This window comes from Pithys albifrons, chromosome 1 (genome assembly GCF_047495875.1).
Source record: "Pithys albifrons albifrons isolate INPA30051 chromosome 1, PitAlb_v1, whole genome shotgun sequence".
Classification (NCBI taxonomy): domain Eukaryota; kingdom Metazoa; phylum Chordata; class Aves; order Passeriformes; family Thamnophilidae; genus Pithys; species Pithys albifrons.
In genome coordinates, this window is record NC_092458.1 from 31,312,285 (window position 1) to 31,329,102 (window position 16,818).

The 16,818-nt window shown below is 37.1% G+C and overlaps 1 protein-coding gene across 1 annotated transcript; it reads right to left on the reverse strand.

Annotated features, from left to right (window-relative positions):
• Positions 1–1,549: 1,549 nt before the first annotated feature.
• LOC139668758 (protein-lysine methyltransferase METTL21E-like) lies at positions 1,550–15,848 on the reverse strand. Its single transcript, XM_071548713.1, has 4 exons — positions 15,786–15,848; positions 5,369–5,526; positions 2,853–2,970; positions 1,550–1,965 (listed from the first exon to the last, which is right to left on the reverse strand). The coding sequence occupies exons 2-4, from the start codon at positions 5,489–5,491 to the stop codon at positions 1,550–1,552; spliced, it is 657 nt and encodes a 218-aa protein (XP_071404814.1). The 5' UTR covers positions 5,492–5,526; positions 15,786–15,848.
• Between the last annotated feature and the right edge of the window lie 970 nt (positions 15,849–16,818).

The window sequence follows — 16,818 nt, forward strand, 5'->3', positions numbered from 1 at the left end:
AGATTTCTCCTGATACATGCTCATCTGCTCTGCCCTAAAATTCTCTTCACCATCTCTGTTCACACATAGGATAACCAGCTCCCACTGGAAAAGGTTGGCAGTTCAGCCTCTCCTCTCTGAAACATTTCATCCCTAACACTGGGCACTTTTGTCTCAGGAAAACCCAATATTCAGCTGGGAAAAATACATCCCATTTACCATAGTTCTGCCCCATACTTGTGCCAGGCAGCAGCGTAAATAAATAACATGCATCTGCCACCATCAGAGGTACAAACACTGGTATGATTTGTAAGGCAACAATAAAAAATCCTCAAATCTTCTATATATAAACTCCCTGAGGAAATACAAATTGGGGCTAAAAATATAAAGACTCACAGACCCCAGAGCCTTCATATTACTAGGGAAATTGCCTGCTACAGCAGAGGTGGTAAAGCTCTCTTCTCTAGCCTGGAAGGGATGTGAAGGTCCCAAAATCAACTACAAAGAGAATCAGAAAACATAGTGTGTGGAACGAATAATTTTATTAATCTCCCCAAAAGAAAACTGTTGAATAGGCCACTGTAAACAGGAACACACAGTACTGAGTGACTAGGAGGAAAGTATTGTGTTTGCCCATATTGGAAAACCAAATATCTAAGCCTGTCCATGCCTCAGCCACACCACGACAGTCTGCTTTAGTTTTCTACCTCCAGCCACCAGCAGCTGGCAGTGCAAAGCTCCTCTCTTCATGGTCACTGTTGTTTTTTCATTGTTCTTCCCTGAGGTCCAGATAACTGTCTATTTTTGGAGGAGCAGATAGCCAAGAATTTAAGGTCTTTGCAAAGGGCAGCTGGTGATATGCTGTCCTTTTCCTGTACAAGACCCTTGTTCAAGCAACAGAACATTTAACTCCCTCTTGCCTCAAGTGTGTGACTGAAGAAGAATCTAAATAAAAAATAGAAGCATAACAAAAAGGGTAACTAATATTCTAGCCCTTTATTATGACAGTATATTTCCCAGGTGGTGAGGAGTTTTTTCAGCTAATTTAATGTCCTATTAAAGTATTCAAAAGTGGGTGCCTTCCAACTCAGAATAGTCTGTAAGCCAACTCTGAAATTAAAGTCAAGGATTAACATGATCGTGAGAATGGGGAAAGATAAGATTTAACACCCCAGCTTTTAAATATGAAGATTCATGACAGTCTTGAGTTTTAAATGATTGGTTGATCATATAAGACACCATTCAAAGCTGTAACTGAAAGCTTTTGTAAATATTCATTACATGACCCATAACAATAATGGTAAGACTCATGGAAATTATTAGAGCTGTCATCTTAGCACATAAAAGTCAAGAAAATGTCAAAGACACATCTCTTTGGTACATAAAACTATTGGCAAAGTGAATTTAAGAATCTGTGGCGGATGCACTAGGAATCTGATGCTTTGTCTTACTTCCTCTAAAAGTAACATTCATGTAGGTGTTAGCAGCTACTAACATGGAAATTATTAAAAAGAGAATGAGCTGCAGAACACCTGAAACTGTCACCTCCCTATATCTCACCTTCAGACCATCAGCTTGGAAGGCTGGCTTTCATCATGCCCTTCCTCATTGCTTTATACAAGGCTATGTTCAAACTGGGAAAATTAGAAATCATCTCTAAGTCAAATAGTGTCTGAAATCTGTCCACAAATCGGTTCTCTTTCTCCAACCTAAATTTCATAGCCCACAGAATAACAGTATCATTCTTGCACAAGTGATCAAAAGTTAGGAGGAGTTCATCCAGGAATGGATGGTAGTAAACTACATCAGCAGCCATAATGTAGTCAAAGTGACAGGAAGACCTAGGAAAGTTCTTTTCCAGATCAACTCCCCAAGACAATTCCTTAACACAAGGCTGGTGCTTGCTTTTCAGCTTTGTATTCTGGAGAACATTGTGCTGAAGGTTTCCCAGTAATTCTGGCAAATCTGTGGCAGTCACAAGGGCACCTGTGACATGGAGAAAACAAATGTAATACTTGAATAGACTTCAAGAATTGAGTAAAAGCCTATTCATAAAAGTCACTGCACAAGAATCTGGTTTTATCAGATTGTTCTGTTATCATCAGTGAGAACTATGTAAATGCTCCCAATAACTCTTAGAATATTGTGCTTAAAATAAAAATTTGGTTCCTTATAGTTCTGTTTTTACAAATCGACATCTAAATGCAGCTGGCCGGGGGAAATTAGGTACTTACTGTTTCTAGATATCACATTGGTTAAAAGTATAGTGACCAACCAAGGATTGAGGAATACCAGTAATTGGCTAAGAGGTCAGCATGAGATTTAAGCATCGCCTCAGGTTCTTTCATTTTCACACAGAAAGAAGCTTCTTCAGACTGCAGAAAGCTAAAGTTCTGTTAAAATGCAGAAGTCATTGACCTGGATTACACTTATGGAAAAACAGGGTACCATGAGTGAAAACAAAGCAGTGTTTGTAGCAGAAAAATTGAGTTGCTGAAGGAAAACACTACAACATGAATGGATAGAAAGTGACTTGGCATCCAAGAGCTGTTTGGTCAATGGAAGGGGATGCATTGTTCATACCTACATCTGGCTCCTACTGATATCCTGTGAAGTCACTAATTTCTTATTCTGGTTCTCTGTTTAACACAGTAAATGACAACATGTTTACTGGAACCCCCTTTATTGCATCAATACACTCACAAAAAAAAGTAACAAAGCATGTTTCCAAACGAGCCTTTTAAAATTTACTGTTTCTTCCTCTGGGAAGCTTTCAAACAACAGTCTTTTAGAAGAACTATCCAATTCCTTTGTCCTCCAATATTCATCTGAGACATATTTCTAAGAGCATAAGAGCAATGGCACATACTCACCCAGTAAACTGGCTACTATGGAGACCAACCCAGTTCCAGCTCCAATTTCAATCACAGTTTTGTCAACCAAATTGTATTGTTTAGAATTAGTTTCCAAAAAATAACACAGAACAAGAGCCTGCAGTGGAGGAAATCAATGAACATACTGAACAAATAAATGAAACAAACCTCTTCCATTAAATATGCATTCTCATTTAAAAGCATGCAAAAAAATTGTTGTCTGTTCAAATGAGCAATATTAATTTAAGCACTATCCCTAAAGGACAGCAGTTCACTATGATCTTTGAGCTCTATGGGTCACCAAATAAATGCCACAACATGCCTCCATATAGGTTTGTAAATTATTACAGCCAGAAGGAACAACTGCAATTAGATAATCTGTCACAGTGCACAACACGAGCTGTAAAATTAGAGTCAGCAATTCCTGTTTATAACTGGAACTTCTGGTTGAGTTTAAGGTGTCCTTCACAAAGACATCTTGATATAAGGACTGCTCGTGAGAGAAAATCCAAAAGAACTCTTGTTAAGTTCTTCCAATAGTAAATTATTTCTAAAAATAATTAACATGATTATGCAAAAGGGACAAATCGATTTACCTCCTTTTCTTCCAGTTTAGTTTGTTTACAGTTTCTATGTGCTTACCTTGTTAAGCTTGGCAAACTTTCATAGCAAATATACCCACAAAGAGCCCTCTACAACAGACTACTTACACATATATTTACAAACTGTGATTAAGCAGCCCCTTCAGCTTTTTTGCCCTGTCTCACACTGACCAGTGAGTTTTAGCTCACTTTTGAAATAGAAATTGCTAATTTCTCTGGCAAAGATAGTTTCCATCTTGTCTCCCATATTTTTTCCCAGACATTGATAACTATGTAGTCTCCATTGACAAATACATATGATGGTTGCCACATGCTCCTGCAACACAGATGACCATTTGGAAAGGCAATTATTAGTGGCTTGGTCTGGCATAATGAAATTACACTCTTAGCTTTGCTTTTAACTAATTAAGAAGTAGAAGGAAAGGAACGGGAGGATTGTTGACACAATGTTAATATTCTTGAAATTCAAATAAAGATTTTGTTTTCTACCTCTTAATTCAGAGCATAAAAGAATAGGTAATGTGAACTTTGGCAAAGAAATAAGTCTGTGAGAATGAGGAAAAATTAAAGTCAGGTTCCTAAAGATTGGGGTTTATATTTAATATGCTATAGTAAGACTTCTTGTTAGTTCCATAAATTCCTATAATTCCCTCCCTCAGTTTTGCCCTGTTCTACTGTAGAAACTGGCTGACAGAATTAAAGTTTCTGAGGGTTCTGCCTTTCCATGAAACATGTAGAAACTTTACTTTTGTTAAAGTTTCTGTCCTCTTGACAAATTTGGCTGAAATTTTCAGAAGAGTTCAAGTATAGCTAGATCAAGAAGAAGGGAGAATATTAAGAAACATGGATTGAAGGGTTGTCTTCCTTACACAACAAAACTGACTAAGCCCTTTCAGGAAAACAAAAAAAGATAAAACAAAAACGTGCTTTTCAATGAAGCCCATGATTTTGTGAGAATAATGGGGAATCAGCCAACCCTTCCATGAAAACACAGAGGTCACTAAAACATAGTATAGATGACTTGTCCAGGTCTCCCAAAACAAGGAATATAATTTGAACTTCAAAACAGAAGAGTAAAACAACTCTCCTCAGCTGAACTATGGCCATGATTCTGAAAAAAAGTTTAAACCTAGGAGCCTGATACAGTTGGGACAGAAATGGAGCCTCCTGGGTCCCTCCTACAGGGACTTGTTCCCTGAAAGCCACACGTGTCAATGTTCTTTGTGGCACCTCTCTTGTGGTTTCTTTCCATCTTAATTATTTCAAAACAGTTAGTTAGCTGCATTGTACAGATTCAAAACCTTGGAGAAGGCTCCCTGTATGGTGGATGCGCTGATAGTTCTTATATCAAGAACCAAGGACAGCGGTTCTTTCCCCCTAGATTTCTGGCTGTTTAAGAAACTTAAAGCTCCTTTTCCCATGTCTATGTATTTACAAGGTAAATTTGTTTCTTACATTAGTGGGTTGAGAAGCTTCTATGAGTGCTAATACCTTATGAGCTTGTATCACAGTTGTTTCTGCAACCTGGATCTGCCTGCTACACAGTCATCTGTATTTATAAAATGTACAGAAATGCAATCATCATAAAACTGCCATATTTCCTTCAAAATATGCTTTTAATTGGCTAATGGGATCAAAAGTTACTGGTATATGAGGAAGGGACACAAGATCATACACTTTGTGTGATTGGGGCACAAACAAAAAATACCACTAAGGTTTGAGAACTATGAATTCACACAAAACCAGGCTAAATTCAGGTTTGGGATTTCCAGAACAGAGACAGAAAAGCACAGAATCGTTTCCTTGGGTTTACAACATATAATAAAACATATTTATCATACAAAACAAATTAAAAACTGCTAGAAGACGCCAAAAATAAAAAATAACATGAATAATACTGCAAAAATACAGTACCGATGGCCAGACGACTGCCCCGTAAAAATCAGTGGCTTCAGTAATTCTTATCTCATGGCCAGCGAAGTGAAAGCCTTCCCAGGTCTTATGAGTTACAAGATCAGGAAAAAAACGCCTCCTCATAATTTCTGCAACTATCTGTTCATCTTCCTTTTCCCCTGGAAGGAAAAGTATAAAAGGTCAAACAGGCTGAGTGGACTGATAACGAAACTATCATTTCACATTGAAATGCTGGTTTGGAAGCAAGAACGTGAATTACATCTGTAAATAAAAACACATTTCATCATTAATGGTTAGCATGATACATGGCAATTCTCCTGAATTCTAATTGAAGTTTTCAGTTTCATAACTAAATAATTTCTTCCCTGTTTTGTTGAAGCAGCTAAGTTCATAAAACTTAAAGAAGGGGAATGTCACTATACATTGCTTTTCATTTCAGTAAGCCAAAGGAAATTTTTAAACTTCTTTTTCCAGCTACCCTATATAGACACACTCTCAGTCTTATGTGCCTGGATTTTTCACTATTTTCCATATCCTTTTACTGTTCACTTTCCCCACATTATGCTACTTTTTGACAGTAAACAAAAGGAGCCAGAGTGTCATTTATAAGTCTGTCACAAAACTTGTGAAACAGATCCTAGCAACACAAATTAGGACAGGCAGGAGTGAAAGCACTAGTGCTATCAGGAAAGCTTATCCACCCACCCCAATAGAGCCCTGTCAGAGGTATTTTTTCCACTTGGCTTGATATCCTGAATGCCATCCCTGTTGCTAAGTGAAGGATATTTATGATAGCTAACATAATCCTGGATAACTCTCCTAACAGGAGAAGATTAATTCTTTTTTAGCTGAATACCAAGCCAGTTTCTGTTTTGCCATCATCAAAAAAACATGCACCATGACATTAGGGAAAAAAATAAGTGAAGTTGTCTAAAGCTTTTTCTTAGCAAAGTCTAGATTCATTCCAAGTTTTCACAGGAATTTTTCTTTCAGTGCCAACTATATTCTGTTGGCAAATCAGCTAAAGCAAAACATGTTTACAAGCTACACCTCCTAGAAAGCGTGCTAGAGATGTAGCTAACTGGGTTACCACCTTGTCCAAAGCAGAGTTTCTGCATCAAGCCTGCAGCTCCCACTGAAACCACAGATGTATCGAAATTACAAGCCCAATGGCTGTTAAAACATTAATGTTTTCATCAGCATAAAACACATCATCTACCAAAGATTCTTCCCATTTTCTTCTCCCTAAAACCACTGCAGTCACAGGACATGACTTTTCCAAGTGTTGTCCCTTGTTTTGCCATATGCCTCAGTATTTTTACTGCTAACTTATTGACACAGTGTCTCTCCCTTCCCTGTGATATAAGGCCCAAGGAACAAAAGCATGAGGGAACAAAGAAAAAGATTATACAAAAGAAAAAAAATCAGGAAGACGCTCAGACTCATTGGCCAGTGCTTTAAGCTTGTAGCTCAAATTTAGGTATCAGAGGAAACTAAAGAATAGCAACAAACAAGGAAGGAAAAGCAAAAATGTACAATCTTAGTATGTTGACACTAAGACACAAAAACCCAACAAAACCCAACAAAACAATCACAGTACTCCAAGACTTTATTGTGGGGGAAGAATCCTAAATATGGGATATAACAAAATTAAAAATAATGCAATGCATATACTACTGGAAAAAAAAACCAAACAGTTTTTATAAATTTTACAAAGGTAAGTAAAATAAAATGCTCAACACTGAAACTCTGGTATTTTAAGATGTTAGGAAACAAGTAGTATATGTCAGCCCATTATATCTTCAAGTCTATAATGTTAAGCTGAGAGAAAACGTGAGTAATTGTGTCTGTAATCAGGGAGCTCTTGACATACATGAATTAAATGCCAGAAAAAATCTACTTCGGGGCAAAACTGATCTTTTTTTTTTTTTTTTTAAGAAGTAATATAAAGCTCTCTTATTACATATAAAATAAGTGTATATAATATATCATCTTGTTTCCAAGCATACCAGATGTGCTTTTAATCTTCTCTGATTGCTTAGAGCAGTCTGATCTTGTTCTGTGACCATTACTAGCTGTGGAAGTAAAAGCTACTCTTTCTGTTACTTCTCAATTGCAACCATTTTTCTTGATTCTTTCTCCCTCGACATCTGTTTTGGATCCAATTTTGTTGAAAAGCTGGTAACTTATTAAGTCTTAACTTATAAAGCTTCTGCCAGAAGATCTATAAAACTTTAGCAGTATTACAACTACCCCTCTAGCACTCAATAAACATTTCCCACCTATTCCCTACATGACCAGCAAATTTTCTACTTCAGGTTTGCTTAGCATCTACACTAATAGAGTTTGTAGGTCACTGCTCCATTCTTGAGCTAAACTGCACTCCTGAAAGAAGAATCCCCAATCTGCTGACTAATAACAGCACTTAAATTTTTTGCCCATCCCTTTGGTAATTCTCCAGGTGAGTTGCCTGGAGAAGCTTACACTTCTATTTTTTTTTTAATTTCCCCTTAAGAAGATACTACTATTGTGAAGAATCAAAAATAGTATCTGTTTCATCAGAGCTATCATATGTTAAAAAGGCTTTAAAACTCTAATTACAAATTTTATCAGGATCAGGATGATAATGATTCTGACAAAGAATGCTGACAAAATAGTCAGATTCACTTAATTTCATGCAAGTTTCCCTTCATACTGCAAAGGACAGTCCTCTGTTTGCTGCTTTATATCTTTCAAAATAACTTTGTGTGAGATTGCAGAGTAGGAAATTACTTTTTCTGTACCTGCCTTCAGAGCAGTCAGAACAGAAAACTAAAGAACTAGTAAGAAATCTTTCAAATTACATAAAACTTGTTGTAATAGTAGGTAAAGTCCAAGTGAGATGAATTCTTTTAACACCTGAAAACATTAAGAAAATTCTGCTGGTACTTTGATCAAACTAGTTTCTTGATAACCAATGTAAAAAGCTAAAAGGGAGTTATGGTCTTGGAAGTGTTGATCTCTGTGTTAGTCCTCGTTCAGAAAAAAATCTTGAAATTATGATTCAATGAATGGGCTCTAATGACATTTTAAAACAACAAAGAGACGACTCGTCAGTAGAATAGAATCCAACAAGAGAGAAGGAGGCTTGAGTGACTTGGCTGTCAATTCTTGTAAGTAAGAAAGTGCATAATGAGCATTTCCAGCAGTACTACTTGAGCATCCATACTGAACTGTCATAACTTTAAGGTCTGCTAGGACTTGTTCCTCTCCTCTTCATTTCTATGTGCTTGACCACGTAGGTTTGCCCTCACTCCTCTTCTGTGATGTGGAGAGGCATAAAAGAGGTATATACACAGAATGATTGAGGAAGGTGCTATCCATCTATTTGCATGAGCATGTATACACAGAAGCCACTGGAGTTTCAAGTGCTAGAACCTTATTTACATTAAGATGAGGCAGTCTGATCCTGTTCAGCTAACATAAAAATTGAGATAATTTTTCTTAGTGAAACAGGTAGCACTCCTTTGGTCTTGAACTTATGTTCACAAAGAAATTCCCCACCTACAGATGCCCATTTTTTTTAAGAAATAGAATTTGAACGTCTTTAAGTTGCTTAAGACTTTTTGCCTAATAGGCTCATTTCTTATAGTGTTCTTTAGAATACTTCAGATAAAGTATTGTTTATTATAGAAGTCTAACTTTGGAGTTAGACATCTTTGGAGCATATTCTTTCAACAACTCATGTACTGCTGACACATCTTGCACTGTATCAACCACGTCAAATAAGCATAAACATCATTCTCAAAGGCAAAAGCAATCATTCTCATTACGACTGAAACATGAACACAGTTTTCCAAAGAGACATACTTAATCATGTGGAAGAGTGGAGTTGTGAAGTCAGTGACAGGTTAGTTAGAGAAACTTGTGTCAAGCTGCAAAATGTTGTGTAGGGAACCAGAGAATTTTGCTGACACATTCACAAGGCAAATGTTAAAATGTGACTTTTGTTGTCTTGTTACAACAAAATCTAAAGAAAGAAAATTATGTGATTTCTGCTAAGACAGAGCTGGAGAAATCCTTCAAGTGGGGAAGGAGGGGCAGAAGAAAATAACAGGAGACAGACCAGGTCAGAATGGAACAAGTTGCAAACTGCAGCATTTTTTTCTTTAACAATGAAGAAGGCTGTCTTTTTCTGCACACTTTTGGCTTAGAATGAGTAGAAACAGTATCTGTTTAGAAACTAGTTACATGGTCAGCTGTTCTCTTTGCACATAAAATCATAGGTGGAAGGATACAGCTCCAACTGAAAATGGTAACCTTTTCAGTTGGGTATCTTCCATCAATTAATAGCAAATGTTAAATCTCTCATTGCATAACCAATAATATTGCCTACATTATTGCATTCTCCACTAAATGAAAAGGGAGAGAAACAAGCACAGTAAAACAGCACTTAAAATGCAGGCAAAGCAGCAAAGACAAGGTGGCTATATGAAAATTATATGAGGAAAAAAAGTTATCACTGTCTAGATATCTGAATTAAAATGTGGCTAAAAAAGTAAAATGATCCTTCCACATGAAACTTGTTAAGAACATACTAGCCAGTCAATATCTCCTTTTTCAGATTTGTTCACAAATAGCACACAAAGTCACAAAACATACCCCCAAGTATTTTGCTAATGGATTAGAACAGCATTAATTCAGAAACAACAGTGTCACACACTGATTCATCAAAACAGCCTACAGGGGGGAAAAAATACATATTAGTCTCTTTCAAGTGCTGGCTTGACCCTATTTAATCTCTTGAGGTCAAATGGTGTCACAGCCCAAGGTCATAAGGAAATAAGATCCAATCATCTTCTGCTTCTGTCCAGCTTTGGTGGATCTTCTCCAGCTGGCAGAAGAAATGAAATCCAAGACTTCAGCATGAACTTGACCTGACAAAGTTCAGCTTTACAACAGTATATTCTCCCTTCTTCAGAAGCAACATACTCTCACCTGTAGAGTTTAGATTTAAAATATACAATTTAGATTTGCACTTACAAATATTTCAATACCATGTATCAACAGCTGTGAAGACATACATGGTTCCTCTACAACTTCTCAGCAATTGCCTCAGAGTCTGATGAACATAGGAGGACTACCTGTGCTGATATTACTGATTGAGTAATAAAAGAGATAAAGTTCCGGGACTTGTAATAGCCAGGACTCTTTAGAACCCCCCCACTCTGGACACATGGGAACGGAGTCATCCAAACAATATATTTAAGATGCATTTTATATATATCATATGGATATAATATATATAATACACATGGCATACATATAAATATATCCCAAAGTCAAGAGGTTACCTGCAGAAAGATCAGTAAGGGAACAAATCTTCAACCAGTTCTGTAACTGTAAGAGATGACTGGAGGAGAGTTACATTACTCCATTGATAGAAATCAACAGAAGGTATTCCTGTGAATGTATATGGGTATTTCTAATGGCTCAGACCAAGTTTACCTCAAAAATACATAAAGGTTCCAATACTAAAGGACTCCGAAGTCTCAGAATTTTTACTGAGCTATTGGTATCTCAGGATCAAAGCCCTGGTCTTGCAAACAGCACAGATGGCTCCATGAAAACATACCCAATCCTGAATCACAAAATTGTCTCTAAATTCCAGGTGGTATCCCCTGAGTTTCTTTATTTCGTTCCACTTATTTCTATTTCATTCCATTCCAGGCTAATGACCCTTAAAGGAATGGGTTAGAAGGGACATCATGCCCTTGACTTCACAGAAGTCAGATGTAACCTATACCCTTCTAAGAATATAAAGCAAAGTACCATTCCAGTACTTGTCTAAACATCACAGTTAATTTTTCCTTATTTCATCCCTACCTACAAAAAGGGAGATCATCACGTAAGTGTTAGTATTTCAGTACATTCATGACAAGTTCAACGTGCTGAAGTGATGGCAATGAAGAGGTGTATTACATTGATTAAGCTGAGATATTATGTCAGGGTAATATAATACTTGAAATTTTATACTATGAAATGCAAAAATACAAAACTGCCACCCACAGGCAGCCTCTTCTCAGCCAAGAGACAAAATGCACTTAGCTCAGAGCATAAGCACACAAGAACAGGAGGTGGATTTGCTCACAGTGTCCAGTCTATGTATTTACCCAGGCACCAGAGACGAGTTTTCAATTTGAAATATACACCACTGATATCCAGGCCCCATCCAAGTCACAGGACATCTAAAAACCATTAAAAGGCTGAAAATAGAAGTACCATAGTCAGTTTATCTCAGGGACACACAATGAATTCAAATGTACAAAGTACTTCTCTTGTTACTTCACCATGTTTGTCTGTCATTGAAAACATCTTCAGGTCAAGGCTCAGCAGCTATTCAATCTCTAAAAATAACTCAATTATTTCGCTTTCACTGCAAAACCAGACTGTGACCTTAAATTAGATGGTCCAATGTACATTATCAACTTCCTGATAGATAAGAAGAAACTCAAGAAAATGTTGTCCATTTTCACCTACCAATAATTCTGGGTTTCTGAAATTTATCTTTGAGTAAAGGACCTGAAAGTAAGTTACCAACACCCATCCATGCAATCGTATCACCTTTCTCATGTGGCAGTTGAGAAATATGACTTACTGTCAAAAATGTAGCTACTCCAAAGGCTAGAGAAGTTAAAACAGGAAAGATGGGCACATGGCTGAGAGGGAAGAGACTTCTCTATAGACTTAATGTATGCTTTGATTATTTGAGCGTTGCCTCCAACATCTGCTCTATCCATACACAAGAAGTTTCAACTTAAGTTTTGCAATATCTTCAGTGAAAGTGGGTCTACTTGTTGAGGGCAGAGAAAAGGAACAGAGAAGTGTGAAATTAATGAATTTTTACTGATGTTTACTAAAGCATTTGAATGCTGCCACTTTCAAACAAGAGCTCAGAGATAACTTACGGTGAGACAGTCAAAAGGTAAATAAAGAGAAATATTTTTATACTATTCTGTTTTGCTGCGAAGGTGCAGTCTTATTTTTATCACTCCTTAATTGAGTTACACTCAGCTCTTATTCTACACAACCTCTTTTAGACTTTTTTGTTTAGCGACAGCTTGTTGCCTAAGAGGAGTAGAATTTGATTTCTGGTATTTCTCAAACTTGCAATGAAGAAAAAAATATATGTAATGGTGTGATTTGCTTGAGTTGGGGTTTGTGTGTGCGCGTAGGTGTTAATGCTTTTAGGATGAGAATCAATGTAAGAGGGTGCATGTTTGTTTGTGGGTTATTTTTAAGATAAAAGCATAATTCAAAGCAAACAGACAAGAATAAAAAAAGGAAAATGAAGGTGAAAGAAGGGTAGTCAGGTGTATTGCAAAAGTGTAATTTCTAAATAGTATAAATAAGCTCATTATTCAACCAGCATTATTAATTGCACTATATAAAGAATGGTTCAGTGATTGAAGCACTCAGAAAATTGAGGAACTGAGTGCTGGATTTCCTCAGAAGGATTAAAATTTTCAATTTGTTTACACAAGGGGTGTGTTCCAGCCATCCCACATAACCAGGTGCTTCCTCTCCTTCCCATCACCATCAGAGGTGAGCCATCAGGATACCAGGATTGCAAGAATCATGGTAGAAAGATAACAAGCAAGGAAATGCCTAACTACAAATTGGGCACTCAGTTGTGAAAAGGCAGGCTTGGGCTCCATGCTCAGGTGCTAGGATGTTTTTCACATTTTACAGCCAAGTCTTCAAAGCCAGTGAAAAAGTGTCAGTGGGGAAGCGAATGAAAGTGTTAAAGTATCTTTAGAAGTAACCCAGGAAATAGGAGTGAGATGCTACCTCACTTCTCTTCCCAGCTGAATATTTTAATTTCTAAATTACAGGGTTAGGCTGCTTCTCACTTGGCTCTATTCCAAGTACGTCCTCTTTAAGGCACCTTTCTGGACTTCACCAAGATATTTTAAGTTATGTCAGAAATTGCCATCAATTATGACATCTGTCAAGCAGGGTGAGTAGAAGGAGCATGTTCCTTCTAAAGTATCAGGAGTTATTCGAAGGTTACCAGGTCAGCATTTTCTCAGATATTTATGGATTAAAAACTAAACCCTGGCCGAGTGAGGTGGTAGACTGTCAAGGACAAGTATGCCTTGCAAATTTGTTCTCCTCCTTTTGTCTCAGAAATAAAATTATTCTGGGGGCAATTTACATGATTCAACTGGAGTAATTTAGTAACCAAGAAACTAGGATGGGAGTGGTAGAATCAGATCTCAGAAACATTTAGTCAAGGAGAGTTAATCTAATGATCATAAGAAATTATGTGAGACACGTACTGATGCAGGTGTGGAGAACTGATTGGACAAAGACAGAAGAGGCTGGTGAGAACCTGCCTGTTATCTGAGAACCAGTAGCAATGGGAATCATGAACTAAACCAGGAGTTTTAAACTGCAGAACTTAATTCAGAAGCAATGGAGAAGGCTCCAACTTTAAAGAGCTCAGACTGTGAGGGTGGTGCAACACTGAAACAGGTTGCCCCAGGAAGCTGTGGATGCCCTATCTCTGCCAGGCTGGATGGTGTTTAAGGCCAGGGTGGATGGGGCTTTGAAAAACCTGGTCAAGTGAAAGGTGTCCCTGATCATGGCAGATGCGTTGGAAGTAGATAATCTTTTAAGGTCCTTTCCAACCCAAACCATTTTGTGATTCTGATTCCATGACTGGAACTTGCAGAGAAACTGAACTAGAGTCAGGACACTGAGAAACAGATACTGAGAATGGGTTAGGTGAAATAATGAAATAGGAATGGTGAAGGCAGTAGAGAAAGAGGATGAGAACAAGGAAAGCACAAGCAGGTAAATCTCCATGCAGCAGGTTCAGCACCCTTTACCTCCAGAACCTGGCATGGAATTTAAGACACCAAAGTCTTGTGTCAGATTAAACTGTAAAGATACCCCATTTTCCATGCATGTCTCCTCATACTCAAACTAGTGTTTCTAGACATGGAAGAGAACCACCTGTTATTGCTATCAACACAGTTTCTCTGTTAGTTAGGTGGAATATATTTCTGCATTTGATCTAAATATTCTGCTGATTATTTTGCTCACATTCACCTAATGTCCTAGAATTCAGGTTTTTTCATAATACAAAACCTAAAAAAATTACATGCAGCCTCGCTCCCCCCTGCCCTGAATCCTAGCTGAGGAGAGTATCTATATTGGACAGTCAAGCTTTCAGAAGCATAGAAATGACTGTGGAACTTTACTTCAGACCTCATATATGATGGAATACACAGTGACAGTCATCAATATTTCAGTCTTCAGTATTTAATCAATTTCAGTCTTTAACATTTATTTTTCTAGATAATTCTTCCCCCAATAATCAGGCTTCATTTCATCAGATCAACTTGAGTTCTTTGTTCAAATCAGAATTACACAAAAGGAAAGGGAATTTCATTTAAAAAAATTCTCCAAATTAAGACACTAGAATGGTGCTTTGTGGAACAGCAATCTACACCAATCCCTATCTGCCATCCTCCTGTGAACATCAGCTTTCCAGTCAAGGTCATCAATTTGGGATACTCCAAAAAAAGTATTCAAAAATGAAATTAAAAACATTAATTTCAATAAGCAAATAATTATTTTTAAGTATTGCAGTCATGCCCAAAGCTCCACCTCGGTTCACTGAACAGGTAGCAAAGCAAAACGTCATGCTGAACTCTCTTGAAAAAGCAGAAACCCAAAAGCCTAGCCCTATACAGACCACAACTCAGCTGAGATTTTAAACAAAATTATTTTGAAAAATAATTTTTAAAACCTCATCCTTTCACACTCAGCTGTAAAACGTAACTAGAGCCCACCCCAAAACATGTGCACTTGCCCTAAAACCTTACCTAGTCCTGGTTACCACTAAAAAGGGGACTATTTTTGATGCTTTATGATCTTGAAAGATGTGCAGCCATGAAAGTGCTCAATAGGGAAAACTGCCAAAAACCCCTGAAGGATTTGAAAAGTTAAGTCTGTGACTATCTAGAGAGAAACCAAGCTTGTAATAACCAATTCTTCCTAACTGACAGCCCATAAACAAACCTCTCTGAATAGCCTGATCATAGTCACAGCTTCATTCCCTGGAACCAGTCACAGGCAAGTAGCTGGAGGACAGATGCCAGGCACTGGTAGGAAAATGCCAGGACAAAAGTACACAGGTATAACATACTTAAGATACCTGCTGCATAGCTAGAATATAACAGCACTATCTGTTGTATTTTCTGTACAAGTGCCATGAAACACAATTCTTCAGAAAAAAATGAATGAGAAGACAGTTCATTGTCAGCAAGACACATTGGTCCTTATACTTAACAGCATTCTTAAATGCAACAAGGAAAAATAGTGAAATAAGAAACATTTTACCTTCTGGCCTTTCCAATTCTCTTACCAGTTCATTTTGTAGATAATGATGTTGTGATGATGTCAAATCCATACCATGCCACAAACCCTGGGACAGAGAAACACAAGCCTGCCTGAATAAAAATACTTCCTGTCTTTTCCCCCACAAACAATTTTTTAAAAAATCTTTTTACATGTATTATGCTATAATTTACCTATATTGATAATAAAGACATGTAGACATATAAGTGTCAACATTCAGGGCATGAAAGAACCAGAAGCAGCAAACTAGTTCAACTGTTACACTCTCAAAGAGGCAAAAGAGAAGATTTAAAAAAAAAATTGTGAAATCTGAAAATTAGAATCAATTAAAATCAGGGTTGGTAGGCTTATAAAGGATTGAAAGGAAAGGTAACAACAAGTTTCTGAAAGGAAAAAAATGCACCTAAAGAATCTAATCTTGTTTGAAAAAATTGATTTGGAAGGGAAGGAAACAACCTGTTAGTAAAAGTTGCAAGAGAATAAGTAGGAAGTAGGATCTACAAATAACATGCAGAAGAGAAAGCATATGTGCCTATATAAAAGGTCACAGACCACACAAACTCCAGAGAAAAAAGTAATAAGAAAAGTGTGACAGAGGAATACAATTCTTGCTGTCTGAAGAAAAGTAGACAAAATCAAGTCTCCAACTCTAGGTAGTTTACAATTAGGAAAAACACTGAATCCACAGGAACCAAAAAAATCAAACCAAACCAAACAAAAAAAATTACAAAACAAAACAACAACGAAAAATGGACAAAAAAACCCAAACAAGAAACCCAAAACAACAAAACCAAAACACAACCAGTGGTTTGATAATTTTTTTAAAAAAAAAGGGGGGGGGGTCAATCAAAGTAAAAAAAAGTGCTGAATATCAAGAACTCTTCCTTTCAGTGCAAAGCCTTGGGGAGGTTTTGCTTTCAAAACTCAAGGCAAAAAAAAAACAGTATGGAAAAGCCCTTTCCTGTTAGAGAGGCTGCACCAAGTTCTCTTGACTTCATCCTACCAAAGACACACAGGTTTAATGTTTAACTTTACTACTA